Source organism: Eumetopias jubatus, unplaced genomic scaffold, assembly GCF_037043125.1.
Source record: "Eumetopias jubatus isolate StellerSeaLion01/CBP00866 unplaced genomic scaffold, mEumJub1_p1.0 scaffold_7, whole genome shotgun sequence".
Lineage (NCBI taxonomy): Eukaryota > Metazoa > Chordata > Mammalia > Carnivora > Otariidae > Eumetopias > Eumetopias jubatus.
The window spans coordinates 11423081-11443106 of NW_028274813.1; the positions used below are offsets into that span (position 1 = coordinate 11423081).

The 20026-nt window shown below is 53.5% G+C and overlaps 1 protein-coding gene across 3 annotated transcripts in view; it reads left to right on the forward strand.

Annotated features, from left to right (window-relative positions):
- The window catches only part of ITPK1 (inositol-tetrakisphosphate 1-kinase), a 169011-nt gene that overhangs the window by 105538 nt on the left and 43447 nt on the right, over positions 1-20026 (forward strand). For all 3 annotated transcript variants that reach the window (XM_028098559.2, XM_028098549.2, XM_028098568.2), the window contains one exon: positions 16818-16935. In XM_028098559.2, the coding sequence (XP_027954360.1) occupies positions 16818-16935 (118 nt within the window). The remainder of the gene's footprint in view (positions 1-16817; positions 16936-20026) is intronic.

Here is a 20026-nt window from a genome sequence, read left to right on the forward strand (position 1 = left end):
AGTGGAAGCAGAAGAAACACGGATTTTGTTGTTCTGGGCCTTCTAACCTGATTCGGGAGATAACATCTAAACCTAACAAAAATCCAGTGAGTTTGTACGTGGGAGCAGAGCTCAGTGGCATGTGGGCTTCCTGGCTGGTGGTGCCAGCGAGGGATTTGGGCGGTCTCCATGGAGCCCTGTGCGAGGCCGCCACTTTCCCGAGCAAGTCCGAGCCGGCCTCCTGTGCTTTGGGCACTCCACATCTCTTATCTCAGTTTGTGCTGATGGCAGTCCCTGGGAAAATGGAATTACTTCCCCATTTTTCAGGTAAGGAAACAGGCCCAAGAAGTTCAGGCAGTCGCCTGGGGTTGCTCAGTTAGAACACGACGGAGGCAGGATTGTAGCTCACACTCTTGCAAGTATGCCTCAGAGCGGCTTTGGCTGGCAGCTGACGGATCCTTGTCGGGGGCGGGCAGCAGTTCAGGGCCACCTGAGGGAAGAGGTCACCGTCTGGAATTGCCTCTGACACAGCTGGGGCCGCACAGTAGCCAGCAGATGCCAGGGGAGGCAGAATTGGGCCTCGCTGGTGACCCTGCCCTCAGGGGACAGGTCCTGTCCTGGGGAGGCCATGAGGTCAGCCTCTTCACGACTCCTGTCCCAGCTGACAAGGCTACTTCCCCGGTGGTGGAGATGGCTGCACAATCTGCCCATTGTGTGCCCAGATCAGGCGGTGGTGGTGAATCATTCTTTCTCCCGAGGGGAGGTTGGTGCCATTGAGTGCCATCGGCCGTCTGCAGGGCCTTTCCTGCGGCAAGAGTAAGACTGGTCCCCCAGGGAGGCCCACGAGTTTATGAACCTGTTTCCAGCCCCCCGCAGAGCTGGACTTCGCACAGCCCTGGGTGGTGCGGGGGGAGGGGCCGGCTGCCCTGGAAGCCTGAGCTCTGACCCAGCACACTGCTGTGTGTGGACAGTCAGGGTTTTATGGCACAGGGGTTGGGTTTTAGAAATACTAACATTATTGATAATAAAGTTTTCCAAGGTTGAAGAAAGAACTTTCATGCACATGATTTCAGGATTCCTTAGCTCCGGCACTGTTGACGTGCTGGGCCGGACGATTCGATATCATGGGGCTGTCCTGTGCATTGTACAATGTTCAGCAGCATCCCTGGCCTCCACCTGCTAATGCCAGTGACACCAGCCTCAATCGTGACAACCAAAAATGCCTCCAGACATTGCTGAATGGCTCCTGAGGGTGGGGGGGGGGCAAATTCGCCCCTGGCTGAGACCCCTGCCTTTCTCAGGGCACAGTGGCTCTGATGGCTTCCATTGGTAAGTGAAGCCCCTCCTGGTTTAAAAGCGTGGATACGGAGGCCTCATTGGATACAGTAGCTGGGTTTTGGTTATTGGGGTCTCAGACCAGGAGGTCTGAAGTCTCATGGACTCTTATTTCAATAACACCTGCAACAGAAAGGTCACCTTAGTCTATTCTCCCCCTGGCCTGTTTTGGGGCCATGACTTCCTGACTTGCTACGTGGGCTGCATGCTTATGATAAAGCCATTGTGGTTTCCTTCGCCTTCGTGTGGTCAATCACAAAGCCTCTCACCAGCCAAGCTGGCCTCTGCTGACCTTGGTCCTCTGAGGCACGAGGACTTCCCTGAGCCCCTCTGTGCACAGCCCGTGCTGCTGGGGTCTGCGTCCACTGTCTCAGGCCTCTCACTTCCTACACCCCCTGGCTTCCAGCCCCTGACCTGGCCCGTGTCTCTCAGTCTGTTCATTGATCTCAAAGATCAGTCATCCAGGATCTATTATTATGTCATTCATTCAGCAAGTCTTAATTGAGCACTTACTGTGTACCAGAAATCTTTAAAGACGGTGGATACAGTAATCAGTAAGTCAGATCAGGTGGACTCAGCCCCTGCCCCTGCACAGTTGTATTTGTGTGTGGGGGCTGTGGGGGGAGGGAGGGAGGGAATGCACACAAAACACAAGCAAGTAGAGGAAAAAGTAACACAGTCTCTAGTTACGGTAAATTCTAGAAGGAAGAAAAATCAAGGCTTGTGATTAACAGGGAAGTTCTTATCACCTCATCCTGAGCCTCTCTGAGGAGTTGACATTTGAGCTGAGGCCTAAAAGTCCTGTTGATGGAGGGGAGAGGAGATCATGCAGCGGGCCAGCGGGCAGTGTCCTTTGGCAGGACAGGCACAGAGGTCGGAGGACCCTGAATAAGGCGGTGGGGGTGGGGCTGGGTGGCTTGTAGGAACTGAACATGCCTGATGGCTGCGGGTTAGAGTAGAGTTGAAGAGTGTCCTGGGAAGACTGTCGTCTTCAGCACCAGGGGTCACTGCCAGGAGGTGTAATGTGTGTGTGGTGCGTGTGTGGTATGGCAGCTGGAACCTGTGCTAGAAGCTGGGAAGGCCGGGGGTTGCGGCTGGGGGCGCTGCGTGCAGAGGTGAGGGGCCCAGGTGTCTCTGGCTAGAGCGGCCCCTGGTACCGCAAACCCTGCCCTGGTTCCCAGTGACTCCTCTTCCACCCCCAACCCCCTCTCCCCCGCCCACTGAGAGCAGTGTGGGCACCCCGAATTCTGTGAATAACACTTGCACACCCAACAAAGCCCCGGAGCCTGCGGGCTCTGGGGAAGCCTCGGCTTGTTCTGGGAACTGAAGAGTTCAACTCTGGCTGGAGGGCTGGGTGAGGGTGGGTGGGTGGGGCAGGCCGAGCAGGCCTGTGGCCCGAGGGCAGGGGCAGCTCAGCTCCACAGCTCACTCGAGCAGCCTGTGCGTGTATGGGGATGCTCGCACGGAGGGGGAGTGCTCATGGGGGCCCGCGTGTGGCCAGGGCGCACAGGGGTGTTAAGACAGGTGCTTAAGGAGTGCGGGGCCCGACTGCTGCGTGACCGGGGACCAGGCAGCCACTGTCTGGTCCTCACATTGCTCAGCTGCCCAGCTCTGATGGCTGGGCCAGGTGACTGCTGGGACCCCCTCTGGCCCCCACAGGGATCCCTGAATGGAGATGCTAGTCTGTCCTGGTTTAGCGTCGGCCGGTGAGGGGATGCATTCTGACCAGTACCCAGCCCCGCAGGGCCTTTTCCTGGTTCCAGAGGACCTGAGTAGGGCCGTGGCGCTGTGATAGGGCATGTGACATTTGTCAGGTGAACAGTCTGGAGCCAGCCTCCTGCTGATGGGATCGATGGAGAGGGCTTACAAGTTTGGTGCTGCAGGCTGGGGACAGGGAGGGAGGGATTGTTTTCCACGGGGGGCCTGGGAAAGGTGGGGAGGAGGCATTTGCCATCTTAAATAACAGAGCATTCTGTTTACTTCCAGCCCTTTCTTCCTCAGCATTTGGGGTTATGTTTTTGTTTTTGTTTTTTTTAAAGATTTTATTTATTTGAGAGTGAGAGACCACAAGCAGGTGGAGAGGCAGAGAGAGAGGGAGAAGTAGGCTCCCCGCTGAGCAGAGAGCCGGACGTGGGGCTCGATCCCAGGATCCTGGGATCATGACCTGAGCTGAAGGCAGACACTTAACTGACCGAGCCACCCAGGCGCCCCTTTGTTTTGGCGGGAGCTCATTTCTTCATGGACTTTTCTGTCTGCTCTGTGAACAACAGTTTCTCACCCATAGGACCACACTGTCGTACTCAGGCTGCTCGCTGGGTGGCTGAGCAAGGCACGTGACATGAGACCATCTGGGAAGATGACCCAGGTGGACCGACAGTCACGGGGGGCTTTTGGCTTCCGGATGGGGGTGCCCATCAGGGACACTGAGGCGGGCATGCAGTGTCGCACGCCCAGGAGAACCTGTTGTCTTTGGGGAGTTCAGGCCCAGCCCTGACCCACACAGGCACTGTCTTAGCACCTCCCCTCATCTGGAAAGGGGGTCCCCTGTGCCCCATCAGTGGTTTGAGTCTGTACAACTCATTCTGGAGGCTGGGGCCTGGGTGCTCCGACTTCTTGGCCCATTCGAACCCCTTGTTCTGTGACTGTTCTGTTCATCAGCAGGGACGGGTGTGGGGGTGGTTATTGCTGGTGTTCTGCTCCGTGGAAGCTTGGTGTGCCCTTCATGAATGCTCCAGGGTTTCTCCCACCTCGTGCCCCATCTGGGACAGTGAATCACCATCATCTCGTGGCCTGTGACTCTGGTGGATTCCTTAGGTGTGGCTTTCCCCATGTCATCTGTGCGTGGCGCTCAGCAGTCCTGACTGACTGGTTTTGGTAATGTCAGAGTCTCCCCCGACCTCTGCTGCTCAGCCAGCCACTTCCCATCTTGGGCACAGCCATCGGTTCCCCGGGGCCCTGAGCCTTTCCAGAGGCTTCTGTGTATGTGAACAAAGGTGGTCTTCCTTCCCCCCCCACAAAGCCATTGTTCCGACAGTAGATCTTGGAAATGATTTCACATCAGCCCTTTGGCCTGCCCCCTGGCCTTAAATCCTTCCTTAACCAGCTCTCTGCTGATGTTTCTGGAACATGCCTTAGTGATGAAATGCCCTTGTACACGTATCTGTGTGCACACGCAGGGGATTCTGTAGAATAAATACCTGGGAATAGAAATGCTGGGTTTATGTATTCTTGATTTGGGCTGGTGCCCCGTGTCTTCCCATAAAGTTGAACCAGTTAATACTCCCACCAACCTAGAGGTGGTCCGTGTTCCACCACTTTTGGAGATGCTTCTCATCGGTTTGATTTGGCCTGGAGTTCTGGAATATCGGGGGGTGCATCCCTAGCGGTCCCCTCATCCCTGCTGATGCTCAGGGCCCTGGCGAGGGCAGTGTCTGTGCCAGGCTCACGCAGCCTGTCTGGACCTTGACCCCACGCCACCTCGCTTCTGTCTGGTGCTCATGTGTTCACACCTTGCCCTTCTCTTCTGAAGTCCCTGTGCTGTCAGGGCCTGACCACCCCAGCCTGAGCTCATGGGTTTAAATAACAGGTGTGGGGCGCCTGGGTGGCTCAGTTGGTTAAGCGACTGCCTTCGGCTCAGGTCATGATCCTGGAGTCCCGGGATCGAGTCCCACATTGGGCTCCCTGCTCAGCAGGGGGTCTCCTTCTCCCCCTGACCCTCTTCCCTCTTGTGCTCTCTATCTCTCATTCTCTCTCTCAAATAAATAAATAAAATCCTTTAAAAAAAAATAAATAACAGGTGTGAAGAGCAATGAGGCTGAGGGGCAGAGCACATCAGTTTCCTTTCGCTGGCTCTGCCAAATCATGCCAGAGGTCAGGCAGTATCTCGGTCCTTCCCGAATGGCAGAGTCTGGCACCCATGTCTCTTAATGCCAGCTCTATGTCAGACATGCTGCTCAGGCTTGTCCTTTCCAAGTTCAGCCCCTGGGCCTCGCATGCCAGTAGACGGGTCACTGCAAAACTCAAAGCCGGCCCCACCACTCCTCGGCTCGGGACCCTGTTGCTTTAGGATCACGTCCAGATTCCCTGGCTGCTGTCTCTCCAGCTGTCTGCCCTGCTTTCTGCCTTACGTCAGCTCCTCTTTGAGACCTATGTCTGCTGCCCAGTTATGCTGGGGCCCCCCTCCCCCTGCCTTTGCTTGTGTTGTCCCTTCTGCCTGGAATGCCTGTTCTCCTCGTGGCCCATGCTGGTGACCCTTGGTGGCTCAGCCACATGGGCCTCCGGAAACCCTCTCTCTTCCCCTTCTGCTCCCCTCCCCCCATGGCTAGATTAGTGCCCTGACCCACACCCCTGCACGTTCCCACATGGCAACATGATCATTCCCTACATCTCTCTGCATTTAGGAGCCCCCGTGAGGATGGGCGGAATGTGGCTGCCTGAAGTTGCAGAGCCTCCGCTCTGGTGTACGTACACACACACACACACACACACACACACGCCTGTGCACACACTTTTCAGGGGCTCCCTCCCTTCCTGGCCTCATGCTCTCTGGGAGGCCTCAGGCTGAGTGCTCAGACGCTGGCGATCTCTCCAGAATACAGATGAGGGTTGATTAAGACCAAGGTGGCTGAGGACATGGAAGCCCAGCTCTTCCCAAGGAGCCATTTTAGAAAAGTTAGAGATGTGGCAGGGGAGGAGGTGCCCTCCACATACCAGGGCTGAGTCAGTAAGAACTGGGGAGTCATCATAGCAACTGCTCCGAGAGGCGGTCCGGGTATGTGTGGTCTTGCTTGAGCAAGCAAACTGGTGTCTGTCCCTGATGCGGAGCCATTGGCCGTCTGTCGTTTGTGTGCCTGTCCTGCTCAGTCTCTTCCCTCTCCTGTTGTGGGCATGCATGTTGCCATCCTAACGAGACTGGATTCTGCACAGTCACTGCACTGTGCATATGCTTGAGGGCAGCAGGCCCTGGACTCCAGGACCCCACAAGGTTTTTTCATTCATTTATCACTTCACAGAATCCAAGAATCCTAGGACTTAAAAAATCGGAAAGGATGTTATAAAAATGCATTATTCCAACCTACTTGTTTTGTAGGTGAGAAAACCGAGATACAAATGATTTAAGTGGCTTTCAGAAGTGTGCATGAAGTTAATGGCAGTGTTAGGACTTGAACCCAAATTTCTTGACTGCCTTTGCCTTAACTTTCACAGTGTCTTAGGGTCCTTGTGCTGGAATTGGAATCGGCCAGGTGCTGCTGGGTGGAAAGAGGTGGTCAGCCAGTGATTAGAAGGCATAGGCCTTGGCTGATGGTCGGGGACTGTTACATCGGTTGTGTACTGCACAGCTCAGTGGCAGACTTTGTGAATGGCATTCTGTGTGGCTGGACTTGGCAGTCTTGCCCCTGGTATGTATTGGATGCTGCCACAACCTTCCCTTGGCCCAAGGTTTAGCTGCATGAATCTCTAGCCCCAGTCCTATGCCAGACCTGGCTACCTCTTCAGATGCCTGGCCTGTGATTCTTGAATAGCCATAGGTGCTTTGGTTTAGCTAGGGCCAAGGTAGGCTGCCTGGCACATTCTGTTGCACCAAGACACCTGGGTCTAGCATGGATTCCTCAGGACTCTTTGTGGTCTGTGGTTTTCTGTAAGGTGTAATGAACAGATAGATATTCTGGGTGGTGCCAGGAACCCTTTGCCTGGGGCACATTTGGCCCTGGCTTCAGTTGATTTCATGTCCATGAACAGTGGTTGATTTCATGGCTTCAGTCATCTGCCCAGAGGATTCATTAGCTGTTCTCCCCAGAAAGCTTTGCTCAGCATTGCTCATGACCTCATCCTCATGTGGAGCGGATCTCCCAGGAACGGGTTTCGCTTTCTGCAGAAGCATACCATTGGAAGGTAATGATTGCCCGTGACACCGTTTATCTAGTAGTCTCTTCCCGCTGGTCCCACTCCTTCACTCAGCACGTGTCCACTGCAGGCACCCTGTGCGCCGAGCACATGCCGGCCCTGAAAATCCTGCACAGATCCTTCCCTCGGTGCTGTGTGATCTTCATCCCAGAGGCCATTGTGGGCTCTAGCATCTGGTCACGTCGTTTCCTTACTCTCCTAAGAGTGGCTGCCTTCTGGTTGTTGTTAGTTTGTCTTGATCCAGGGTTGGGGACAGAAGCAGAGACTCTAGCCCGCTGTGGTCGCTCCTGGGGACCTTTGGGAGCAGAATGAACCAGGGCGGACCCTGGGGTGCCAAAAGGAGCAGATGAGGTCGCGGTCCCATTTCTGCCCCTTCACCATGTGACCTCCAGCTGGTTGCTACTTCTTTCTCCTTTTTTTTTTTTTTTAAAGATTTTATTTATTTATTTAACTGACAGAGAGAGAGAGACACAGCGAGAGAGGGAACACAAGTAGGGGGAGTGGGAGAGGGAGAAGCAGGCTTCCCGCAGAGCAGGGAGCCCGATGCAGGGCTCGATCCCAGGACCCTGGGATCATGACCTGAGCCGAAGGCAGATGCTTAACCAATTGAACTCAGGCGCCCCTTCTTTCTCCTTTCTGAAAAGACCGGCTGGACTAAGGGACCTTAGGTCTTGCAAGGTCTGACCGTCTGTGACTCTGCTTCTGGGAAAGGAACTTGAAAGCTCCGTTGCCATTTTTTTCTTGGGTGCCTTACCTTGTGCCGGCATCAAGTGCTGTGTGCTTCACGGCCTAGGCTGGGGTTGGCTGACCATGAGAAAGACCTAGTTTTCTTTCTTTAACATACATTTTAAAAGAATGCACATGAGAAATTCTGGCCGTCGCTAAAATTGAGATGCTTTTCCTTTAGCCAGGGCTCCCCATGCCTTGTTTTGCCGACTACAGGGCTCTGGAACCATATGGCTTGGATCAGATGCCATCTTGGCCCCTTCCTCACTGGGAGAGCCTGGGCCCAGGTACTGAGGTGCTTAGCCTTAGTTTCTCTATCTGTCAAATGGGGCTGCTAATAGGACCTACTGCATAGGGTTGTTTTGAGGAATAAGTGTGTCCGTTCCTGAAAGTGTGTACAACACTGTCCAGTACTTGGTGAGTATTCGGGAAAAGTTAGCTGGTATCATCACCATTATTGCTGTAATTACTAATAACTCCTTCTGGTATCTTGCCAGGACCTCCATCACAGTGTTAAGACTTTAGGAACTGGAAGCTTCCTGTCTTTCATCCACCCCTTGGTGTGGAAGGAGCGAGTTGAAAGACCAGCCTTTGTGGCCATCAGCTGGAAGGGCTGGGCTTGGGTGGTGCTCTCAGGAAGAGTCAGAAGGAGGGAGATTATGCTGAGTAAGCCCAAGATTACCTCTTTTCCCGTAAAAGCCCGGTGAGTGATTTTTGACAGCCACAGGGAAAAAATGTCTGGTCTTTGCCAGCATTTGTTTGGTGACTAAGCGCTAACGGAAACACACAAAGTCTGACTCCTGGGGTCTTAGGAATCAGCCTGGTGTGTTTGTTTTGTGCATGGTGTGTGGGGCTCGCCTTGAGTGCCCATGCTTATCTAACTTCTGGAGCCAAGTGATGATCAGGATTCTGAATCCCACTGGGGTTAGCACCAAAGTTTGTCGCGATCCCCAAGTGATGGCTGCCGCGGCCCTGGGGAGGTGTAGTGGATGGCACCCCCTTTTCCATCCTTGATCTACATAGGAGGCTAGAGTCCCAGAGAGGGTAAGTGCAAGGCAGGCCACACTGCGGAGCGGGGACGGGAGCAGGTTCTTGCTGTTTGTGTGGTCCAGTGCCTTCCTTCTCCCCCCCCCCTTTTTTTTAAAATATGTTGAAGAGAGTACACACAGAAAACCATACATATGAGCAAGCAGCTTCATGAATTTTGCAAACCAGGTACATTGCGTATCTACAACCAGATCAGACAGTAGAGCAGAGCTGCTCCCTAGAGCCACTCATGGGCTCCCCACTCGTTCCCTGCCTTTGCCCGACCTGCCCTGTCCCTTCTTTCTCTTTCCACTCTCAGTGAGGACCTGCTGTCCTCTCACATGACCTCTTCCTGGGGGTGGGGGGTGGGGAACAGGGACTCTGGAAGGAACGAGTCTGGTTACCAAACTAGAAGATGAACTTTCTCCAGCAAGTTGAATGCTCTCAAATCCCTGTTCCGTGAATGGCTTCCAGCCTGGTCCTCCCACACCACTCCTGGCCAGCGGGGTTTTTCTGGAACTTACTTCAGTCCTCTAGTTCTCCTCCTAGAAAGCTTCTCTGCCTCTCCCTCCAGCCTTCAGGTTAACGTGCAGAGTGCTTGGCAGGGAGCCTGGCGCTTAGCTCACGCAGCCCTGCATGTGACTCCTTTTGGCCATCACCGTGCCTCTCCCTGTCCCACCTCGCTGGAGATGGAGAGTCCCAGAACATAGACGGGGCTCACTCTCACCGCAGTGCTCACTAAGATTTCTCTGTAAGTGCAAATACTCAGGAAGCCCTCGTTCAGATAGCCAGCCTCCCAGAGACCCGGTAGAGACTGCTCGGTCCATGGGAGGTCTGGGCAGCTCCCAGCCTCTTCACTCTCAACCCCCCACTGCTGGCCCCAGGCTTTGGTCCTCTCCTGTTCTAGACCTGCCCGACTGAGTTGTGCACAGGTTAGCCAGCACTTGGGTTCAAAATGGGTCCTTAGACTTTTCTGGGAATTAAAAAGCACTTTAGCCACATAACTTGTTGGGGTAGGTGACAGGGTGTGCTGCAGAGGCCTTGGGGTTGACGTTGTTATGGGTGGTTTTGAATCCTGGCAAAGCCCCAGCTGGTTGTATGACCTTGAGCCGGTCACTTTGCCTCTCGGAGACTCAGTTTTTTCCTATATAAAATGGGAATAAAAATATAGTTGTTTACTCTATAGAGACCACAGACATTGCTTTGAGAGTCACATCTAGCGTTTTGTGTGATTGTAGCTTTTGAAAACCAGAAAAATGGTTTATTTTGTATACCGTGGTGGATTGCTGTGATTGCTACCTAAAACATCCATGCTTGAGCAGCTGAGAAGTTTTGTGAACTTTTGCATTCTTACCCTAAGAATATCTGGTGTATAATCCAAGAGAAATGAAAACATTAGTCCACACAAAAACCTGTATACAAATGTTCATAGTAGCGTTATTTGTAGTAACGCCAAGGTGAAAACAAACCAGATGCCCATCACCTGATAAACAGATAAACAAATCTGGTATATCCACACAGTGGAATATTATTCAGCCACGTGTCACAGCATGGATGAGCCTTGAAAACGTTATGCTAAGTGAAAGAAGCCAGTCCCAAAAGACCGCATGTGATTCCATTTATATGAAGTGTCCAGAATAGGCAAGTCTGTAGAGACAGAAAATGGTTTCCAGGGGCTGGAGGGAATGGGTGAATTGAAGCTAATAGCGAAAAGGTATGGGATTTTTTTTTTCTTTGAGGTGATGAAAATGTCCTAAAATTAACTGTGCTGATGGTTGCACAACTCTGTCAACATATTAAATCCTTGGATTGTAAGCTTTAAGTGGGTAAGTTGCATGGTATGTGAAATCTATCTCAATAAATCTGTTTCTTTTAAAACATCCTGTGAGGTAGGAGCTACGTCAGTGTCGTTAACAGATGAGGACTGAGGCGCTGAGGCTTTTGGAGGCGGAGTCACAGCGGGGCAGGCGGGATTCTACCCCAGGTCTCGACGCCTCCCGCCCCCATGCGTGTAACCTTTTCACAGGATTGGCCTTCACCTTCTAGAGGAGGAAGAGGCCTAGAGAGGAGAAGGGGCTTCCAGGGCTCCGTGTGGTGCTGCTGCTTCTATCCCAGTTCCCCCACCCGCACAGGGCAGATTGCGGGAACTGTCCACTGCGCCTGAGTTGCCCAATCCTGCCATGGAGGTTAGAGGTTAGGCTGTGCCTGGCTGGTGGCCTTTTAGTGGCTGGGTCATGGGTGCCATGAGGTGAGGCGATGCGCCAAGTCTGAGGCGGGTGGTGTCCTTGACTCACAGAAGCTCCTAATGTCAAGGCTATAGTTTATTTTTTCTTTTTTACTTTTGGTATCATATCTGAGAAACCATTGTCTTGATTCAAGGCCATGAGGATGTACACCAGTGCTTTCTTCTAAGAGTTCTGTAGTTTGAGCCCTCACCTCATAGGATTTTTATATTAAAGGACGTGCTTAAAACGCGCTTAAAAAAAAACGTGCTTAAAATAAGCAGTATTTTCCCAGCAGTGTGCATGTAGCCCAGCCGGTCCTAGGTAAATGGTGGCTGCTATTACTTAAAAATTACGGTGATGATTATTTTTATTTATTATCTTTTCCATAATTAATCTCTCACTGTGTTTCCCATCTGGCTGGCTGCCTCTTACTCCTTCTGGAAAGATAGTGTTGGTGTTTGAATCGGGCTCTGGCACAACTAGGGGTGTGTGTGGTTGAAGGAAGGGAGGACCTGGTTACTTCACCCCTTCCCTCCATTCTATCCCCAATTATTTTGTTACAGAAATTTAAAAATACCCGAGAGAATGCTGCAACACCCTCCCCCACACCGCCACCCAGCTTCACGAGTTAGCGATTTATGACCACTCTCGTTTTCACTCTGCCTCACCTACTTCTCTCACCATCCCTTGTGCCTGGTTACTTTGAGGCAAATCCCACGTGTCATATTTAATCTGTAAATCATTTCAATATGCAGCTCTAAAAAATGAATAACCTATTTCTAAAAAGGGGCCTGCAGTGTTTTGGGGGAGTGGGCCAGAACAGCCACGACCTCTGAGAACTGGGGGGCCGGGGGGGGAACTGGGCACGGGCACTTCTCGCTAACCCCGGAAGGAGCCGGCTGGCCGGCCGCCTCTGGCACTGTGGGCTCTGCCAGGACCTCTCCACAGAGGGGTGCGCCCTGCAGCCTGGCCTGCCGCCAGCTAGGGGATTGTGCGGTGCTCCAGGCGTCGGCGGGAGGGGTGACCCCGGCCGGAAGAGCCCTGTTGTGCTCGCCTCAGGTGCAGGGCTGGCCTGCCCCGCAGTCTGCTGCATGGGGCACGGAAGGATGAGCTCAGAGACCTTGGGTCACGTTTGGTGCAGAGAGTCCACATGTTGTCCAATCATGAGAATCCTCTCTGTTTTTCTGTCTACCAACTCCTTTCACGTCCGGGTCTTGTTGCCCACAGCAGCTCCCTGAGATAGGTTTTATTTAAAATGCAGGGGTGCCTTGGGGCACTTGGGGGGCTCAGTCGTTAAGCTTGTCTGCCTTTGGCTCAGGTCATGGTCCCAGGGTCCTGGGATCGAGCCCCGCGTCGGGCTCCCTGCTCGGCGGGAAGCCTGCTTCTCCCTTTCCTGCTCCCCCTGCTTGTGTTCCCTCTCTCGCTGTCTCTCTCTCAAATAAATAAATAAAATCTTTAAAAAATAAAATAAAATGCAGGGGTGCCTGGGTGGCTCAGTCAGTTTAAGTGTCCAACTCTTGATTTGGGCTCAGGTCATGATCTCAGGGTCAGGGGATGGAGCCCCGGGGCAGGCTCCGCGCTCAGCAGGGGGTCTGCCTGAGATTCTCTTCTCCCTTACCCTCTGCCCCTATCCCCACTTGTGTGCATGCGTGCATGTGCACGCGCACTCTCTGATAGATAGATGAGTCTTTGGAGGAAAAAATGCACATTTTGCACACCAGGAAACAGAATTTCAGAGATAAACTGCAGTTTCTTTTTCATAGACATAGGGTAAGTGGAAGAGGCAGGATTTGAACTTGGGACTTCTGCCTGCATTTTCTGTTAGATAAGAGCAAACGCTTGTGTCTCCCTGCTCATTTCCTGTCCATAAATGGAACTGCAGAGGAAATGGGATCTGTGGGGTTCATCCTGGTCCTCTCATCTGGCTCACATTCTCAGTGGGAAAACGTTGACTTCCCCCAGCCCAGCAGAGGGGGCTCAGCGTCCTTCTTGGCATCATGATCCCTGGGGCCTGGGGGGGCAGGGGGGCACCTGGCTGGCCTCTTCCCCTTTGCCCCCTCAACAGTCTGTATTCTCTGGCCCTCTGACCAGGGCTCTCTGTCTCTGCTCTCCCCCCTTTTCAGTCTGCCTCAAGCCGGGCTCCCCCTTGCTAACGTCCGGGCTCCCCCTTGCTAACGTCCAGGCTCCCTTTGTAGGTGTTATGCGGCAGGCGCTCTAAAGGAGCATGTGTTTACCATTTGCCATGGAGACCGTTTGGGCCTTTCTTCTTCTGAGTGGTGATAAAATGGTACAGGGCGCTCACCCTTCCAGCAATTTGTTTGGTAATTCTAAGAGTCTTGTGAAAAATGCATGAGGCCTGTGGTACAATAGATAAGCTGAAAGGCTTGGAAGGAAATCCACTTGTGGATAGCGGGGCGATTGGAAAAACTCTTTGCCCTCTCTGTCCTTGTCCCGAAAGAGATCGTGTTTAGGAATAATTCTTCTGTTAATACTGATGCTTTCATCCTGGGTCAAAAGCTTGTTGGCGCCTGCTTGTCAGATATTTTCCCCCTTGGTTTTTTCTAACTTCTTTCCCTTATGAGTTTGGCTTAAATTCATGTCTTAATGATTTGGAGTTCTCTCTTTAAAGGTCACTGCCCTAACGCATAAAAGTGGAACCAGATCCAGCAACTACTCTGGTACTCTTCTTGGGACTTGGGGGGGGGGGCGTTTCGAGGGGGAGGAAGGCGCATGTCTGGACTTTAGGAGACTCAGTTGCTGGGGGAGACCTGGGCCAGCCCATCGAAGCTAGCTGATACTGCCTCCTTTCAGAAGGAAGGCAGCAAGCATTATCTGTAATGCCTCTAGCAGGTGGCTATCCATCTAGTTCTAAAACAGCCCCCATGTGTGGCCCCAAAGTCTGCCTCCATAATCACCAGTCCTCTGTTTTTCCAGTTTAGGCTTTTAAGTCACAGATGAGGGAACTGAGACCCAGAGAAACCAAGTGGCCTGCCCAGGGTGACCCTGGAAGGCAGTAACAGTGGGAACCTGGGTTTCTTGAGTCCTGGGCCCTCACTTTTCTCTCTGTACCAGGTTGCTTCCTGGCATGTTGGGGTAGGGGAGGAACAGGGGGTGTGGGGACAGTTCAGTGCTTTCAGGTCATAACCCAGAACATGAATTCGTTGGCCAGGATTATAGATCCAGTAGGAGAAAGCCTAGAAAGCTTTCATTTATCCGTGTGTCTTTAGTACTCTGCACGATGCCCTGAGCACTGTGAATGATGTGTAGTTTGTTGTGTGGATGACCTTTTAACATGAAGACAGTAATATGATTTCATAGGTATGCAGGAATCTTGGTGTCTCATGAATGACCTACTCTTGAGGCAGTGTAGACCTGGGTCAAAGGAACAGTGTTGACAGGGGATAGTTGCTGCTGGGGAGCCTGCCATGGAGAGATGTAGGCACTTACACGAGGCTAAGGCTGGAGAGAGTAGAGCTGGGCATGGCCCCTGGCGTGAAGGCAGCTCTGGATAAACCTTCCTTAAAGACACTTCTCAGCTTGTCTTCACGGCTCTGGTGGGTGGCAGACGTGGGCTCGCCCACATCAGCTGCCAGGCTTGTTCTGTATAAGCAGGGAAGTGGGCCAGGAACTGAGCTGACTTGCTGATGGCTGCCTCTCTTGGGAGGAGGTGGAAGGTGGCTTCTCTTCTGTGTTTATGTCTATAGGATGGGTGTGCAGGGAGAGGGGCCAAGAGCATGTTGGCCCCCCAGAGTTCATGGGTGTGAGGATGGGAAGAAAGGCTCCCCATGGGCATGTACTGGCCACCCATTGGGGACAGAGAAGTTTTTTTAAACATTCAAAGAAAAAGATACAAATGAGCCCATAACCAGATACTGGTTATGGTATGAAACACAAGGGGGGAGCAGATTTCAGAGGAGGAGCAGATATAAATCTCTGGCTTTGTGTTGAGAGCTCTTAAAAATGATTACTAGGAACCAAAATAGGTTCACTGAAAAAAAGAGTAATTCCAAATGGAGCTTTTCTTTTTTGTTGATAAGGCTGATTTGAAAAGAAGCATTGTGGCTTTTTTCTTGGCCTTTGCTGACCTTGCAGACTGATCTTGTAGACTGGGTGGGCAGGGGGATGAATTAAGCTGGTGTATTCATTCCCTGGGGTGGCCTTGACAAAGCACCACAAACTTGGTGGCTTAAAACAACAGGAGTTTTTTTTTCCTCTCACAGTTAAGGAGGCTAGAAGTCTGAAGTCAAGGTGTCTGCAGGGTTGGTTCCTTCTGGAGGCACCGAGAGAGAATCTGTCCCGTGCTGCTCTCCTGCCTTCTGGTGGTGGCAGTGGTCCTTGGCAGGCATGACATTAATCACTGTCTCTGTCTTCAGATGGCCTTCTCCCTGTGTGTCTCTGTCCAGATTTCCCCCATCTTAAAGACACCGGTCAATGGATTAGGGTCCATCCTAATCCCGTGTGGCGTCATTTTAGTTTGCTTCCATCTGTAAAGACACTATTTCCAAATAAGGTCACACTCACAAGCACCAGGGCTTAGGGCTTGAACAGATCTGTTGAGGACACAATTCAGCTCACAATAACAACAGCTGGTTGTCTGAGCCCCTCTCTTGTTACTCCAGCATGCCATATTTTTGTTCTTAGAATCAGTGTTCTGGGGCCAGGCGGATGGTCCCATTTACTGCATCTGCCTGCTGAGCTGCCCTGGCCCACTGATGTGGCCGGGGCTCCTGTAGTCACAGAGGTGCCGAGTGGCAGGGCCGGGATCCTTGTGTTCCTTTCCTGGAAGCATTTTGCCCAGTCTCCTGTTGAATTTTGTTAGAGACAGTAGTTTCTCGTTCCTCATGTGCCTTAGCGTTATTTCCCCAAGGCGATCCTAACTTCCTTAAAGGCTGATTTGGTCACAGTCCTGCTTGCATCTTCGCAGTCTACCCTGAAGCTAGTGGGTAGTGAAGACGCGTGTTGCAGGGGATACCTGAGGGCCAGGGGGCCGCCCTGTGGCCGGTTTCTCCTCCTGCCTTCCACACCCACCCTGTCCCGAATCCCAGCATTCGTTCCGCTCTCGCTGGCCCTGCCCCAGAATCCTCATCCGTGCAGGGTGCTGGGCCACTCTCAAGTGTCATCCATTCGGGCAGCAGGCTGGTTTCAGGCGAGGCTTTATCCAGGGGCCAAACGAGCTGGCCGGAACCTGCTTGCGCTCCTTTTTGTCAGCTCTGTTTTTTCACTCTGGCCTCCCTTTCTCGGTTTTGGCTTTGTCAGGCCTCTCCCTCAGATCTCAGGGTGACTGCTCCCAGCTGCCCGGGCCCCTCGGTGCGGGAGAGAATGGCCTTGTCCCAGCATTCCTAGCAAGAGCTCCGAGCCTGCATCTGATTGGACCGACTCGGGTCACGTGCCCTCTTCTGGAGCCAGTGGCCAGGGTGGAAGGTGGTGATTGGTCTAACCAGCGTCACGTGATCCTCCCAGACAGTGTGAAGCGCCAGACCGAAGTCAGGGTTGGTGGAGGGAGGGACGGAGGGAGGGGAGGGGGAGGGATGCCGTGAGGGTGCGTGGAATGGCATCTTGCGGAAACCTCGTTTCTGCATCAGCCTCCCGCCTCCAACCGGAAGAGGTGTGTTTTCCTTTCAGGAATATATCGATGCGCACCCTGAGACCATTGTCCTGGACCCTCTTCCTGCCATCAGGACCCTGCTCGACCGCTCCAAGTCCTATGAGCTCATCCGGAAGATCGAGGCCTACATGAAAGGTACGGACACACGTGGCTTGGCCCCCACGGCAGATGGCCCACCTCTACAGGGACAGGGTGGTCATTGCATGGGGCGGGGGGGAGGACAGGGTGTCTGATCTTTTTTAAGCCCTTTGGGGCAGGAAGGAGTTGAATTTCCCAGGGGCACACATTCTGGGGAGGGCCATTTTCTCTCCTCTGCCCAGCAGAATTAGGAAATAAAAGCCCCAGGGTGCTCTTTGGGAGGCAGAGCGTCTGCAAGCACTTCAAGACGGTTTTGTTTTGTTGTCTTGAGCCCACAGAGTGATGAAGTGTCCCGACAACACAGCAGTTTGAGAGCAGGAGTGTGTGTAAACTAGCGGAGCAGTGGGCAGGGAAGGGGAGTTACGTAACTGGGCAAGGGAGACAAACAGAGATTGAAGGGCCTTTAATCAAACACAGGGAGATGTGTAACGTGGCGGCTGGACCTCGCGGGGTACGCTCTGTTCCTGAGGGCGGGAGCCTCCCGCTTAGCTGCAAGCCCTTTTCTTGCCAGCAACATCCCCTTGTCTCTGAGGACTCTTTCTCGCCACCTTCCTGGGCCGGGCCGCTCCAGAGGAGTTGGACTGCCTTCCCCAGGTGTTTGTTTATGTGAGAAGGGCTTTTTGGGAAAGATTCACGTTAACAGTAACCTAGTTCTCTTTGCCTGCCCCAAGCGTTTCCTGCTGAGAATTCTTGTTTGATTCTGAGGAAGAGTGCTTTGCCCGTGTCCTAGGGCTGTGTGAAGATTCATCTAAGGAGCAGGAGAGGCGGCCCCCACTTCTGCTATCCAGACCATGAGTGTGGCCTATCCTGGCCCTTGACTTGGGTGGTGACTTGGCCTGCCCTTGTTTCGTGTGGTGGTGGGACCGGTGGGAAGAGTTTGGCTCGCCAGACCAGAGGCAGCCTGTTTGCAAGGTTAAGCCTCCTTGACTTCTCTCTTCCGATGCTCATAGAAGTGGGCGTCCTCCCTGTTTTGCAGACAGTAGTGGAGACTGAGAGGTTAGCAGATGGGCCGACATCGCACAGCCTGTGTGTAGCAGAGGCAGCATCCCACCAGGTCTCCCCGACTTGGGCTGTCAGCTCGTAGCCCCTAAGCTTAACTTACGTGTCCGCGGCCAGAGGGCCGTGGATCTAGCAAGCACCTGCCGGCCCGGACCTTGGCTAGGAGAGTCGACGATTCCTTGCTTCTCTAAGGAACGTACCCTGTGGAAGAGCTGGTGTTGGACCTGGCTGTCCTGGAAGGGGTCTCGAGGCCTATTTCCGAGGTTGCCTGGCGTTCGGCAGGTGGCATGAAGCATGACCTTCCTGGGTGGCCCCCAAACGGCAGGCCTTTTCAGCATGCCAGCCTCCTTTTCCCCTTGGGCCTGGAAGGGTCATTGATGATGTCAACTTCCCTTCCCTTTGCATTCCTTCCCCGGGTCCGACTAGAACCTTCAGATGAGAAGGAAGATCTGTAGGGATGTTCCCGCTAAACTTTGGTTCTGGAAAGGAAATCCGCCTCTTCCCAGGAGGTGTGTGCATTGGACACCAACTGTGTGTGAAGGGATAGGATATGAATCCGATCCTGACGAGAAGGGCCAAGTCACGGGAGGAGTTGCAGGTCGGCAGCCACTTCTCGTGTCCTCAGGTCCACGGGAGGAGTGATGTGTACTGACGGGGTCAGGGAGGACACTGCTGGGAGGGTCTTTTCAGAGCAAAGAGTGCAGGCTTTGCGGGGAGACAGGCTGAGGTCATACCCGAATCTGGGCTCTTGCTGCCATGTAGCCTTGGCCAAGTCCCTTGACCCAGCTCTGCCTGTTTTCTGTTCAGATGTTGACAATAAGTGGTTTGTCCACCGGGCCTGCAGTTGAGAGAACTGGGACGACATCTGACAAGCACTTAGCATGGGTCCTGGCTCACGGTGTCCCCTGGGAATGGCAGCTGCTGGCACGTCTCCCGTTATGATGGAAGGGACCGATCTTGGGGTCTCTCTCAGTTTTCACGGGTAGAGAATCAGGGCTGCGGTCAAGGGTGAGCGTGGGCCTGGAGTGTGCATGTGCACAGTCGGGGAGCAGGGGACCGGTGATGGGTCGGACTGCAGTGTGCACAGGAAATAGGACTGTCCCTGGTGGGCAAGACTGTGGGTGGCAGCCTGGGCTTCCCAGACAGGACAGTGGCCTGAGCAAAGTGGGACACGACAGCGGCGTGGGGTGCTTGTGCAGGCCTCGCAGACTGTTGGGTCAGCATGGGGTACTTGGAATGCCTCGTGCAGCAGGGCACTTCGTTCATGGGCACCCACCGAAGGAGTGTGAGCTGCTGAGTGAGGATATGACCATACGTTTTAGATCAGTGCAGACATGGCCTGGAGACAGGTTCTAATGGCCATTACCTATATCCTGTTGTAAGGGTGACCCACACTGAGCCACACATGTGAGGGGCTGGTGACCGACTCCCAGTGGGAAGAGGATCAGGCTCCACTCTCTTAGGTCCAGGAAACCTCACACTCAGGTGTCCTCAGCTCAGGAGTTGCCTGCAGGATGGGGGTGGGGAAGCCCCCTCCATGCTGGGTAGGAACGTGTTGACTGAACCCTAATAGCAGGCTTGGTCTTAGGCCAGCAGGAATTGTTCTGTGGGTGGGCCGTGACCGCTGCGCCCTGGATTTTCCTTATCGTGCACACCGAGCCGGGCTGGTATTCTTCCAGGAGGGTGGGCAGAAGCTGGGATTTCCTGGAGCCTTTTCCTGACCCCCTCCCCACCCCCACAGCTGTTCTTATGGGAGCAGTGCTGGCTCTCACCTTCCAGCCTCCCGGAGCTGGGGCTACTCCTCCCTGAAGATCTCTGGGAGGCACATCCCCAGCACTCCTCCGCCCCTAAGGCAGCCCTGTTAAGCATGCTGTTAATGGCCATAATTACCCTGTAAGTTCCCGCAGGCAATTAGCGCAGTCCAAGTGACACTGCTTTTGTGTTGAAAGAAGGGGCTTGCTGGAGACCTCAGGGTGTCGCTGTCCTTCACGCCAAGGGGGCTCTGCCTGCCTCAAGAGAGCCTAGGCAGCTGCTGCGGGGACGTGCCCAGGGCTCCCTGCTCTGCAGTGGGGGTGGCGGTCTTCCAGGA